General features: G+C 41.5%; 1 protein-coding gene across 4 annotated transcripts in view; it reads left to right on the top strand.

Annotated features, from left to right (window-relative positions):
* Positions 1–14219, top strand: part of LOC110535022 (rhotekin-like) — a 119401-nt gene that overhangs the window by 59654 nt on the left and 45528 nt on the right. Inside the window, exon 1 of one of the 4 annotated variants that reach the window (XM_036935483.1) lies at positions 4135–4510. The exons of 2 other annotated variants lie outside the window; for them this stretch is intronic. Coding sequence is in view for 1 of the 2 variants with exons in the window: in XM_036935482.1 (XP_036791377.1) it covers positions 5240–5272 (33 nt within the window). In the remaining variant the exon portion in view is untranslated. Of the gene's footprint in view, positions 1–4134; positions 4511–4623; positions 5273–14219 lie in introns of those variants that run through there. One more of the 4 variants, XM_036935482.1, reaches the window with a different exon arrangement.

The raw sequence follows: 14219 nt of genomic DNA, 5'->3' as shown, positions 1-14219 counted from the left end.
AGCGCAGGCCAGGTTGCCTAGGTCTAATTCTATGCATAATCAAGTGCACATCCTTACTCAACAACGACAAGAGGGCTCCTAATAAAACGCAATGAATAAATTGATAACTCGTAAATGGAATGAAATAAGTGTAGCCTACTGTAGGTTGTTGCAGAGCACACAGTGTCCACTCCGACAATGAGAAATGTAAAATACTGTAATAATAATAATGATATATTGAATGCGTTAACAGAAATTATGGTAACAAAACAAACATTGTAAATTAGAAATGATGTGATTTTAAAAGTAAATGTACTACTGGTAATACTGGTGTGCCATCCCCACGGCCGCAATGGAATAGTCTACCGAGACGGGCATCAATCAAGACGTGCCCTACATTTTGAATTTCTTTGCAACTGCTAGACTAAAAAATTCTCGGTCGACCAACAGCCTTGACCAAACAATCGACCAGTCGACTAAATGGGGTCAGCCCTAGGCCTAAGTAAGTTGATTAGGCTGTTGATTTGTTAAACGCCTGCCTCTATTGAATGGGTAAAACCATTTGAAATAAGTAACTTTTTGACAGCACCCCTTTTGATTTGAATGAAACCTTCCATACTTCGTGCTCAGAAAGGGACTTTTTGGACCTGATTGCCAAAACATTCAAGAGATGAAGGTGTTCTGTTGGCCCATTTTGCATACCGCACCATACCATGAGACATCCGTCTTCCTCACTGAAAAAGGTCAATGGTTGAGATTGTTACCATTTTTAAAATCGTACAAACAGGGTTTTACAAATATTGTATAATTATTTAGAGAAAAAATGTTTTAATAAATTTTTTATTTTTTTTTGTTAACATCAATAATCTAAAATCGCTTAAACTTTTTTTCATGTTCACAAATGCTGTAGCTCAGACCCTATTTTACATCATCTAAGGTTGTTGCGTTGTGTCCACCATCGGTTGAGATGCAACATGCTCTTGAATACAGGGTGGTTGTCATGTTTTGGACTAGTCTCAGGTTGCCATACCTCCAAAATCGCATCGTTGTCACAATCCTGCAATAAGGAGGGGAAGGGGTTCTGTCTATGATGTGTCTGTTTCTGTGTTGTGTTCTCAAATGAACATTTTCCTTTTTGTCTAGTTGTAAGCTCTCCAATGTGTTTTATTTGATTGTCACTCTCTCAGTATACAGTGCATTCGGAAAGTATTCAGACCCCTTGAACAACCGGCTCGATTCGGTCTTATGTTGCAAATTATAAAAGTTTTTTTTTATATTGGATAAAAGTACAGACTCGAGCAAGAAAATTATATGTACACTACAGTTGAGGAACAATGGGAAAGTAATTCTGCTTTGAAAATGTATTAACTTGTAGCCTCAATTTTGAGAAAATGGCCCTTGTTTTGGTACACCTACTGGAGAGCTCTTTGTCTACACCCATTCAGCATCGTTCACACCCTCTTAAACTTTAGCCCCGCCCATCTCTTTAAGGATTCACATGTGAGGCTGTGTACTAAAAAAACTAAGATTACGACTTAAGGCTGGTTTAAGTTCGTAAATTGAGTGCTTCGCACACTGGACGCTCTTGCCAAAATGTAGGGTTGATCTGAGCGTTCTGACCTAACAGCTTGGGTGCTTGACTACTGCTGTTTGGCTGACGTTGGCTAGCTTGCTATCTACTTCCAGACACAAATGAGAGAACAGCTCACTCTGACCATTTTACTCACCCTAGCAGAGCTGGTTAGGCTGTTTTCATGTTATCCAGAACGTTGGTGACGTCAACTGTGCTGCTGGCAACAATTCAATTATGCTTTTTTTTCTCCAAAGCTTACTGAGACCGGCCATATTCAATGGGTGTTGAGCTGGGTAAATGTATCAATTATTCTGCGCTCTGGCACACTAAGACGAGAGTGCTCTGAAATCTGAGTAGATAGCCAGAGTGATTTTACCAGCTACGTCTATCGACAGTTGTCGCAGTAACATCAGAAACATTCTATTGAAATGGTTACTTGCATAGTGGAGTTTTTTGTTTTGACATGTAGCTAGCTAGCTAAACCATAAACCCAACTCATAACGTTACTACCCTGCATGAATCTGCAGGTAGCTAACCAACCAGGTTCAATGTTAGAAATCCCATTAACAGTTAGCTAGCTATGTTCATATGAATGATTAGAATATTCCACCCTGAAACCATATGATTGCATGAAATTGATTAGAATCATGAGATTATTCTAATGTGTGGTTTTAGTCAGTAGAATTATATATCCGTGAGTGTAGTTTTTAGTCAGAGTTAGAGTATAACAATATCTGTATTATAGTATCTTAAAAACATAAGACTGTCTGAGCAAGATTCGGTGCCGACCTTGGCTGGGGGCCAGAGTACTTCCCAGGGTCTCCCTAACTTGAGGGAGGACAGGGAGTGCTTCTCACGGACTCCCCTAATCGGCTGGGTAGCAGGACAGTGTGTGCGTAGGATACCTAATGTTTTGTTTGTGTGTAAAGTATGTGCGTAAGAAGCCAGTATAAAATTAATGGTTTTGTACAACAGACCAGCACTCTCGTGAATAAACCTTATTGACTGTTTTAGCTGGGCCTCCGTCTGTTTCATTTCAATCAGTATCTTACAAATCCTGATTAGCAGACTGAGTAGTTTAATTGAATTGGTTTGTGAACATTGAGAACATAATTCTCGTAACACTAACATTAGGCTATAACTAGCAATGCAAATGGCCTTGAGATACGAATAATATTACAACACAGTAACGTTAACTAGCTAGCTAACATTACACTTTTACTGGAAATGAAAATGACTTACTGGAATGGTTGCCCTTAGTTTGAAAATCTATCCGAAGACGGATTTATTTATACAACAGACTTTAACTCCCTCCGCGTATTTGCAATCAAACACCAGAATTTTCTCCTTCCCCTTAGCTGTCATACTCTGCCTCCACCGGGCATTCCACTGATGTCAAAACTCGGTCCTCCAGAAAATGGAGAGCATTATCAACACTTTTGCAGTTCTTTGTGATATCTTTTTTTTATGTACTGGGCAGCTCATCTTATAGACAGAAGCGTGCTACATGGCAGACCAATCCGAACTCCTCTCTCGGCATGTCCAGCCCATCCATTATTTCAGCCAATCATGGCTAGCAAGGAAGGTTCCTGCCTTTTCCCTTGGCTAAACCAACTAGGCTCGTAATTTAACAATTGTTTTCATATTAACAGATGGCATACAAGTTTTAAGGCACATGAAAGTTCACATGTTGCAGAAGGCATTTATGTCAAACACATTTTGATAAAAATACATGTTTACGATCAAATGCCTCCCCTGTGAAGTAGTAATGCGCGACATACACCTAGTTTCCTGAAACAAGTCAGAGGCTTTTAGATGATTGACATTAAAGCTGCAATATGTAACTTTAGGCAAACCTGATCAAATTCACATAGAAATGGAGTTATACCTGTCCGTCTCATTCAAGGCAAGTCTAAGAAGCAGTAGACATGTTTTACGTGTGCTATTTCTATGCTTCAAACACCAGATTCAAACAGCTGAAAATACAATATGTTTGGTTATTGACAATATATTTCACAGCGGTTTAGTTGGTACAAGCATTCTCTACACTATGCGTTGCTTGTTTTGTCACATAAATTAAAATTAGGGGAACTATTAGAATTCTAGCAAACAGGAAATGGCTGAGCGATTTCTGCATATTGCACCTTTTTTTTTTAAAGGTTTAAAAATGTCATATTTGTTCTAAAAAATAAAGAAATTATATAATTGTTTGATAACTTTAAGGTTTTAAATTGTATCATACTCATCCGTTTTATCTTTTCTGGTGAAGACATGGATTTCCTATGGTGGGTTATGCAAAATGTGTCAACTTTGAGCACTTTTTATCTTCTTGTTGGCATTCAGGTCCAGAAAGTCAGTGTCTGACCAATTCTTCCATGGGTAAACATGTATTGAAAGTTTTGTTTAAATCAAAAGGGATGCTGTCAAAAAGTGATTGAATTCAAATGGATTTGCTCTAAACGTATGTCAGAGCATGCAGTCGCTGTATTTGAAGCTTGTTTGTTCTCACATTTAATTATGTAGTGCTCATCCGTTTACTCTGTTCTCATTTCCAGCAGGCTGCAAAACGCGTCCATCCCATCACCAGCCACCGCGCGATGTGCATCAGCGCACACCAACTTCCCAATGCACCCACAGGGCCATGCAATTTAGCAAAGACCAGGGAATTCAGGCGGATGTTTTATTTCTAGAGTAGGGTTGGTTTAAATATAGTTATTTGTTTGAAATGTCAAACAACTATTTAGATGTTTTTATTTGCATATTTCGCACTGTATTGAGGTGAAATGTTGTCACAGTGCCTGATTTTAAATACGGATTTTTGATTTGGATATATTCTAGTAAGTGTCATATTTTCCAAACATAACCTACAACAGGTTGATCATTTTTAGACACATTCCAGGCAATGACGGGTCCAGAAACTCACACAACTGCCACACCAAGTCTCCAAATCGCAAACAGGTAATGGAATCTCGAAATGTATTTGATTGAGCGATAGAAATTTTGGCGAGAGATTTCAGGGATTTACGGTACTGTGGTGGCAGTAGTTTAGCTGTGGACTAATGCGCCGTAAGAAAACAATGCAAGCCTACCTTTTTAACACATATACGATTTGAGTTATTTGGTATTGCTCGGGAAGTGACTGTTTCATGTGTCACTATTTCGAAAACTGCACATGCAGTCTCTTATTTAGGATGTCATTTTCCATAGGTGGACGGATATAGGCACAGTCAGCAACGGATTTGACACACACGCTTACCTTATTTTCAAACCTTGCCCACGCTCCAGCCTTCTTTGCCGGTGTGCGCACACAGCACACCCGCCTCCTCAGCCGCCTCTCCGGTTAGTCCTCCCGGCAGTCAGTCTTAACTCGTCCGGTGCTGAAGAGCGAGTCGGAGGGGCTTCGGATGACAGCGCCGAGATGAGGTCGGGCAGATGACCGCCACATTCTCCGCTGGTCCTGCGCAAGCCAGGGGTATCCGTTTTTTGGGAACGGACGACAATAATACAAAAACAGGTTGTAGCATAGGCTACTACAGTTCCCCCCCCCCCCAAAAAAACGATTGATTTATTATTTCCTGAGGAATCAGAGTTCTGGGTGTGCGAGCTGTTTGGGACGTTGCTTGTAACCTGGTATTGCATAAGTGTGTTGCTTGTTTGGATATTAGGAGTCTTCGTCTTTGAACTACCATGGCCAGCGTGAATAACTCAAAGAATCTGCGGGTAAGTGTAGTGGCTTTATGTTAGTAGTAGTTAGGCAACATAATAACCATATATGGTTATAATTTCATAGGTGTTTCTAAGGGAAATGTTGCAATGCTTTGATTTAGAATAATTGACAGAGGCTACACCATTGTCTGTCCTTCTGCCATAAAATCAATGACAACAGTCCGTCATTACATAAATACAAGTGGCAAGTACAATTGTTGTAGCTCATTGTACAGCAGTGAAAGCCCATTAAGTATTTTTATGGAGAAACCCCATTGCGACTAGAACGTGCGTCTCTCATAAGGCATGGAGACGCATTCAGAACATGCACCACCATGCCCCATTGGCGATTGTTCTTGTAGGTGACATTAATAGCAGAGTAGATCATTTTCTATGAATGATATATACACACGCAGAGTGTCTGGCTGTGGCATAGCTCTCATGTGGTTGGGTCACAGGGTACATGGGTTGTAATTGGGATACTCTGATGTTCAGTGGGACATTGTCTGACATTCTTTCAAGTGGAACAATGCAGCTACTATGTTTTTTTTTTTTTTTTACTACATTTGTCATCAATGCATTTCCGGACTGTGGAGAGCTTCTCTAGATGCCTTGAGCTTCCGGCAAAGGCTTGTAGCTGTGGCAGAATCTCTCACTATTTCTCATTGACCACACTGATAAAGGACATGGTCATCTGTATTTTGGACCTGTCTAGTCATATCTCAATGTTAACTTGTGGTGTTCGATGATCTGCTAGGTTGTCTGGGCTCCAGGCACATGCCAGCATCACTGGAGAGCTACAGCAGCATACAACTGTCTAGGGTTGCTGAAACACATCTGATGCCTGATTAGCCAAATACCCTATTACAGATCATTTTGGGATTGCACCTTTTCCTCAATGACAGACTCCTTCCTGCAGTGTGTGTGTGTGACATAAGCACATTTCTTTGTGTACGCTTGCATGTGTGTGCGTGCGACCATACTTGTGTGTGTGTCCGGGATGTCTTGTACTTTCAATATGGAAAGGCCACTTGTGTTCTGATACACAGAGACTGCGACAGCGAGTCTGCTTTTTTCATCTTGTCATTCTAGCAATCTCTCTACATCTCCATTTCCTGTTCTTGAGAGAGGGAGGTGATCATCTCTCACAGAAAATAGCACTGTTCCCTGAGATGCATCCCTGACTCCCATGGCACATCTTCCTTAGGGCGGAAAGCACTATCTTGTAGAAGTGGACAATCATTCTGGTTGTTTTTTCCTGGGCTGCAGAGTGCCATACAGGCAGTGTGATGGATGTGTGAGAACCTGCAGGGGGATAGATTGATGTGTATATAGATAATGACTCCATCAGCCAGTGGTATACTGTAGACAGACGGGTAATGCAGTGTTGGCATGCATCTCTGCTAGCAGACATGAGTTGTGTTACACAGATCTGTGTCTGTTTTGAAAACTGCTTTCCTTTCTCCTGCCATTAGATTGTATGTGTGTTAATGAAGTTACTCCTGTTTTACTGTTGTTTTTGAGTAGTGGTGAGAACATGCGCGCACACACACACACACTCTGGTGTAGACTGAATTAGGTCAGCACACACACGAACATCATACCAAAGTCGTCATTGGTGTCCATGACCCAGCAAGCACACTGGGTCTATTAAGGTTCAGAGATATGATAGGAATCTGGAGAGGTTTAATAGTGCACGCCTTCAGCACTATGTCTCCCTGATATTAAAAGCCTGGCCACACTGAATCAATACTAATATTATCACAGGCTGTTCTTTACATACACACACACACACACACACACACACACACACACACACACACACACACACACACACACACACACACACACAGCACTGACCATACATATATGCTCATACACTTTAAGAGGGAGATACACTTTTACAGAGTACATAGGAGGTATTCAAGTTCGAGAGTGGGGCTGTGTGTGTGTGTGTGTGTGTGTGTGCGCGCACATCAGTGATTCTGAAGGAGAGAGACCCAGAGGGACCCTCCAAGCCAGCCTCGCCGCCTGCTCCAATGCGGAGAATGTGAATCAGCCATGGCCACACACATTCTGTTAGGCATCCGAGCCAGCGGTCATCTACTGTTACAACAGGCGGCAGTAGGACATTACCTAATTTTTGCCTGCATAGGCCTTTTATACCTCCAGTGCGCATGTCGGTCACAAGTGGTTGTAGTGGTTTGCAGATGTGGGTGGGCATCTATTTTAATAAGTCCATTGAGAATATACACCATCAAAAATAAATCCATTACTAATTAGTTTATGCAGGTCATGAGAAACATAAGACTAATAAAATGTATTTTCAAATAAATAGACTAGCATATTTTGAGTTTAATTAGGCCTATGTTACTGGTCTGCGCCATCCAAATTAAATCAATAATTTATTTTGTTCATTAAACAGACGACACACCTACCTGATCAGTCAACACACAGCCTATATTTTATAGTAAGAATATAACAGAATATAACAGAATAAAATACAAATAAATATATATACAGTACCCGTCAAAGTTTGGACACACCTACTCATTTAAGGGTTTTTCTTTACTTTTACTATTTTCTATATAGAAGAACAATAGTGAAGACATCAACTATGAAATAACACATATGGAATCATGTAGTAACCAAAAACGTGTCAGTCTTGAAGGAGTTCCCACATATGCTGAGCACTTGTTGGCTGCTTTTCCTTCATTCTGCGGTCCAACTCATCCCAAACCATCTCAATTGAGTTTAGGTTGGGTTATTGTGGAGGCCAGGTCATCTGATGCAGCACTCCATCAATCGTCTTCTTGGTCAAATAGCCCTTATACAGCCTGGCGGTGTGTTGGGTCATTGTCCTCTTGAAAACAAATGATAGACCCACTTAGCACAAACCAGATGGGATGGCGTTTCGCTGCAGAATGCTGTGGTAGTCATGCTGGTTAAGTGTGCCTTGAATTCTAAATAAATCGCTGACAGTGTCACCAGCAAAGCACTCCGCACCATCACACCTCCTTTTCCATGCTTCACTGTGGGAAAAACACATGCGGAGATCATCAGTTCACCTACTCTGCATCATTCTAACACTGTGGTTAGAACCAAAAATCTCCAATTTGGACTAAAGGACAGATTTCAACTGGTCTAATGTCTATTGCTCGTGTTTCTAGGCCCAATCAAGTCTCTTCGTCTTATTGGTGTCGTTTAGTAGTGGTTTCTTTGCAGCAATTTGATCATGAAGGCCTGATTCATGCAGTCTCCTCTGAACAGTTGATGTTGAGATGTCTGTTACTTTAATTTTGTGAAGCATTTATTTGGGCTGCAATTTCTGAGGCTGGTAACTCTGCAGCACAGGTAACTCTGGGTCTTCCTTTCCTGTGGCGGTCCTCATGAGAGCCAGTTTCATCATAGCGCTTGATGGTTTTTGCAACTGCACTTGAAGAAACTTCATGTCTTAAAGTAATGAAGGACTGTCGTGTCTCTTTGCTTATTTGAGCTGTGCTTACCATAATATGGACTTGTTCTTTTACCAAATAGGGCTATCTTCTGTATACCACCCCTACCTTGTCACAACACAACTGATTGGCTCAAACGCATTAAGGAGGAAAGAAATTCCACAAATTAACTTAACAAGGCACACCTGTTAATTGAAATGCATTCTAGGTGACTACCTCATGAAGTTGGTTGAGAGAATGCAAAGAGTGTGCAAAGCTGTCGTCAAGGCAAAGGTGGCTACTTTGAACAATCTCAAATATATTTTGATTTGTTTAACACTTTTTTTGTTGGTTACTACATGATTTGATATGTGTTATTTCATAGTTTTGATGTCTTCACTATTATTCTACAATGTAGAAAATAGGAAACATAAAAGAAAAACCCTTGAATGAGTAGCTATGTCCAAACATGACTGCTACTGTACAATGGATTTATTGTGATGGTGTATTACATTAATTTATTTGATTTTAAATTTAGATGTTCGAACGGCATACATCAGCAGCTTGTATGCGGTTTGTATGCATTGAGACCTAGAGATGCTAAATGTGTTTGTTAATTAACTGTAGATTACCATGAGACCGGCAGTCTTTTGCATGACAATAACCGGCTGAGAAAATGTCATGACCACCACAGCCCTAGGCAGAAATTATTACTAGGACATTTGGCAACAATAAAAGTTTTGACTTTGATACCAGCAATACCTTTTAGATATAAAGGTGTGAAAAAGTTGGATGTATGGTTAAAGTTGGTGGAAAAGGGGTTAAGACAGACTCACATGACCCATTTTATTTTCTCTTCTCTCTCTCTATCTTCACATACACACATACGTAAACAGAGACGCAGACACTGACAGACCGACAGACGGAATACAAATGTGTTTGTATGCATGCCTTCAAGTTTGCATATGTATTTTCTGCAAGGGTGTGAGAGATGAGTAGGAAAAAGAGGACAAAAGAGGAGACTGATTGGTTTGCAAGTGCAGACACACACACACACACACACGCAAGTGCAGACGCACACACACACACTTAAGAGTGTGGGCCATTAGTAACTAGAGAGGTTCCTGAGTGCTCTGAAGTGGCACGGAGTAATAGAGACTTGGAGCTCATTTTGCAACTATATACTTTGGCAATATTTGACCTAAAACACTTGTCACGCCTGACCTTAGTTATCTCTGTTTTCTTTCTTATTTTGGTTAGGTCAAGGTGTGACTAGGGTGGGTATGTTAGTTTAGTCTTGTCTAGGGTTTTTTGTATATCTAAGGGTTTTGTAAGTCTAGGATATGTATGTCTATGGTGGCCTGAATTGGTTCCCAATCAGAGGCAGCTGTTTATCGTTGTCTCTGATTGGGGACCATATTTAGGTAGCCATTTCCATAGGGTATTTGTGGGTTCTTATTCTATGTTTAGTTGCCTGTCTGCACTACTCATATTTGCTTCATGGTTCGTTTTGTTAGTTTCTTCAGTGTTCTTTCTTTATTAAAGAAGTATGTACGCTTACCACGCTGCGCCTTGGTCTCCTCCTTACAACGACCGTGACAACACTGATGTGAATGTTGACCTTTTATTAGTGATGGATACAGTTATATATATATATATCTTACATGTTTTCTTTTTTTGTTACTGGAAGTAGTGTTAACTAGCGCTAGTCTGCTGTACATGCCCCAACACTCGGGTATTTTTCATCCTAGTGTTTGTTCTGCATCTTCTTTTTAAAGGTGTGCTATGCAGAAATCACTCAGCCATTTACTGGTTGCTTAAATGCTAATAGTTTGCCAAGTTTGTGACATAACAATCAAGTATAATGTAGAGAATCATTGTACCATGAAATATTTTCCCGTAACAACCAAAAAATGTGTATTTTCAGCTGTTTTGATGCTGGTGTAAAACATTTTTTTAAAAGAAAGTAAAAGACGCAAAAACGAAACTTAAGAACGGAAAGCATAGAAATAGTGCACATAGAACTAATAAGAAGTTTTGAGATTATGCTGCGGGACTTAAGAGGTAATTTGTGGTTTAGTACGGTACCCTGTGTCACTGCTTCCTTGCTTCAGACCACCGTAAGTGGGAGTTAGAGCACTGATTTATGCTTTTGGGTCCCAAGGCGGAGAGCCATATAGATTGCAAAATAGTTGTGAAGAGATTTTCGATGGCTCGTGGTCTATGTATTGACAGGCAATTTTTCGTTCCTCCTGAATAATAGTGTAAGAATTGCTATTCCTCTGTCCTGCATGCACACCCCCAAAAAAACACTTATTGTTTTGTTTCTACTTGATCAGAACAAGCTGTAACTGGACTGTAGCATATTACTTACTAAAACTGTTGGTACACTGAGGTTTTTATTCTAAGAGAAACTAAAATGACTGGGACCTGGATGCCATGTACAGTATTACAGTCTCTAAAAGGAAAAATATTACCACCGTTTTCCGTGCATGTCACTTTCCTTTCATAATGCATCCTTACTCACAAAGCTATTATTATAATTTTTTAGATATTCTCACAGTGCACATCTGTAAATCCCAAACTCTAAAAGTAATTGGAAAGGTAGATGCTGTGTTTTTTATTTACAGTACTAATGGACAGCTGGAGGCATTTTGAAAACAGGTTTTCAAACACTTGATTTTCACAAGAGTACTGTAGCAGGTGTAGCCAATCATGCAAACAATGTTTCCTATTAGCAGGATAATAGACTCGTCATAGCCTGTAGGTGTGAAAATCCCCCAGTTTGCAATGTATTCGATGCTTAAGTACTCAAGTGTTAGTGCCTTACAAAAGTATTCATCCTCCTTGGTGTTTTTTCCTATTTTGTTGCATTTCAACCTGCAATTTAAATTGATTTTTATTTGGATTTCATGTAATGGACACACAATAGTCCAAAATGGTGAAGGGAAAAAATAGGTCAGATGAGACTAAAATTGAGCTTTTTGGCCATCAAGGAAAATGCTATGTCTGGTGCAAACCCAACACCTCTCATCACCCTGAGAACACCCTATCCCCGCAGTGAAGCATGGTGGTGGCAGCATCATGCTGTAGGGATGTCTTTCATCGGCAGGGACTGGGAAACTGGTCAGAATTGAACGAATGATGGATGGCGCTAAATACAGGGAAATTCTTGGGGGAAACCCGTTTCAGTCTTCCAGAGATTTGAGTCTGGGACGGAGGTTCACCTTCCAGCAGGACAATGCCCCTCAGCATACTTCTAAAGCAACACTCGAGTGGTTTAACGGGAAACATTTAAATGTCTTTGAATGGCCTAGTCAAAGCCCAGACCTCGGTCCAATTGAGAATCTGTGGTATGACTAAAATACTGGTGTACACCAGTGGAACCCATCCAACTTGAAGGAGCTGGAGCAGTTTTGCATTGAAGAATGGGCAAAAATCCCAGTGGCTAGATGTGCCAAGCTTATAGAGACACCCCAAGATACTGGCAGCTGTAATTGCTGCAAAAAGATCGCTCTACAAAGTATTGACTTGAGGGGGGGGGTGAATAGTTATGCACGTTCCAAGTTTTCCGTTTTTTTTGTTGTCTAGACCACCTTTACTTCACACACCCAGATGCGTACAAAGCTCTCCCTCTCCCTCCATTAGGCAAATCTGACCATAAAAATGAAAGCAGGAAGCACCAGTGACTCTGTCAATAAAACTGATGAAGCAGATGCTAAGCTATAGGACTGTTTTGGTAGCACAGACTGGAATATGTTCCGGGATTCTTCCTATGGCATTGGAGTACACCACATCAGTGCATCAATGACGTCGTCCACACAGACCGTACGTACATACCCCAACCAGAATCCATGGATTACAGGCAACATCCACATTGAGCTAAAGTCTGAAGCTGCCACTTTCAAGAAGCAGGACTCTAACCGGGAAGCTTATAAGAAATCCCGCTTTGCCCTCCGATGAACCATCAAACAGGCAAAGTATCAATACAGGACTTAGATCGAATCATATTACACGGGCTCCGATGCTCGTGGGATGTGACGGGGCTTGCAAACCATTAGACTACAAAGGGAAGCACAGCCGAGAGCTGCCCAGTGACTTGAGCCTACCAGACGAGCTAAACTACTTCTAAGCTCGCTTCGAGGCAAAGAACACTGAGACATGCATGAGAGCACCAACTGTTCCGGACAACTGTGTGATCACGCTTTCTGCAGCCGATGTGAGTAAGACCTTTAAACAGGTCAACATTCACAAGGCCAGACCAATTACCAGGACGTGTACTGCGAGCATGCGCTGACCAACTGGCAAGTGTCTTCACTGACCTTTTCAACCTCTCCCTGTACGAGTTTGTAATACCAACATGTTTTAAGCAGACCACCATAGTCCCTGTGCCCAAGAACACTGTGGTAACCTAACTAAATGACTACCGACCCATAGCACTCACGTCTGTGGCCATGAATTGCTTTGAAAGGCTAGTCATGGCTCACATCAACACCATTATCCCAGAAACCCAGTTTGCATACTGCCCTAACAGATCCACAGATGATGCAATCTCTCTTTCACTCCACACTGCCCTTTCCCACCTGGACAAAAGGAACACCTACAGTGGGGAGAACAAGTATTTGATACACTGCCGATTTTGCAGGTTTTCCTACATACAAAGCATGTCCATCTTATTGCATGACATGATTATTTGATACATCAGAAAAGCAGAACTTAATATTTGGTACAGAAACCTTTTATTTGTAATTACAGAGATCATACTTTTCCTGTAGTTCTTGACCAGGTTTGCACACACTGCAGCAGGGATTTTGGCCCACTCCTCCATACAGACCTTCTCTAGATCCTTCAGTTTTCGGGGCTGTCGCTGGGCAATACAGACTTTCAGCTCCCTCCAAAGATTTTCTATTGGGTTCAGGTCTGGAGACTGGCTAGGCCACTCCAGGACCTTGAGATGCTTCTTACGGAGCCACTCCTTAGTTGCCCTGGCTGTATGTTTCGGGTCGTTGTCATGCTGGAAGACCCAGCCACGACCCATCTTCAATGCTCTTACTGAGGGAAGGAGGTTGTTGGCCCCATCCACCCTCCCCTCAATACGGTGCAGTCGTCTGGTCCCCTTTGCAGAAAAGCATCCCCAAAGAATGATGTTTCTACCTCCATGCTTCACGTTTGGGATGGTGTTCTTGGGGTTGTACTCATCCTTCTTCCTCCAAACACGGCGAGTGGAGTTTAGACCAAAAAGCTATATTTTTGTCTCATCAGGCCACATGACCTTCTCCCATTCCTCCTCTGGATCCATATGGTCATTGGCTATCTTCAGATGGGCCTGGACATGCGCTGGCTTGAGCAGGGGGACCTTGCGTGCGCTGCAGGATTTTAATCCATGACGGCGTAGTGTTACTAATGGTTTTCTTTGAGACTGTGGTCCCAGCTCTCTTCAGGTCATTGACCAGGTCCTGCCGTGTTGTTCTGGGCTGATCCCTCACCTTCCTCATGATCATTGATGCCCCACGAGGTGAGATCTTGCA

Source organism: Oncorhynchus mykiss, chromosome 11, assembly GCF_013265735.2.
Source record: "Oncorhynchus mykiss isolate Arlee chromosome 11, USDA_OmykA_1.1, whole genome shotgun sequence".
NCBI lineage: Eukaryota > Metazoa > Chordata > Actinopteri > Salmoniformes > Salmonidae > Oncorhynchus > Oncorhynchus mykiss.
Note: the sequence above shows the minus strand (reverse complement) of the source record. Positions and strands in the feature narration are given on the sequence as shown.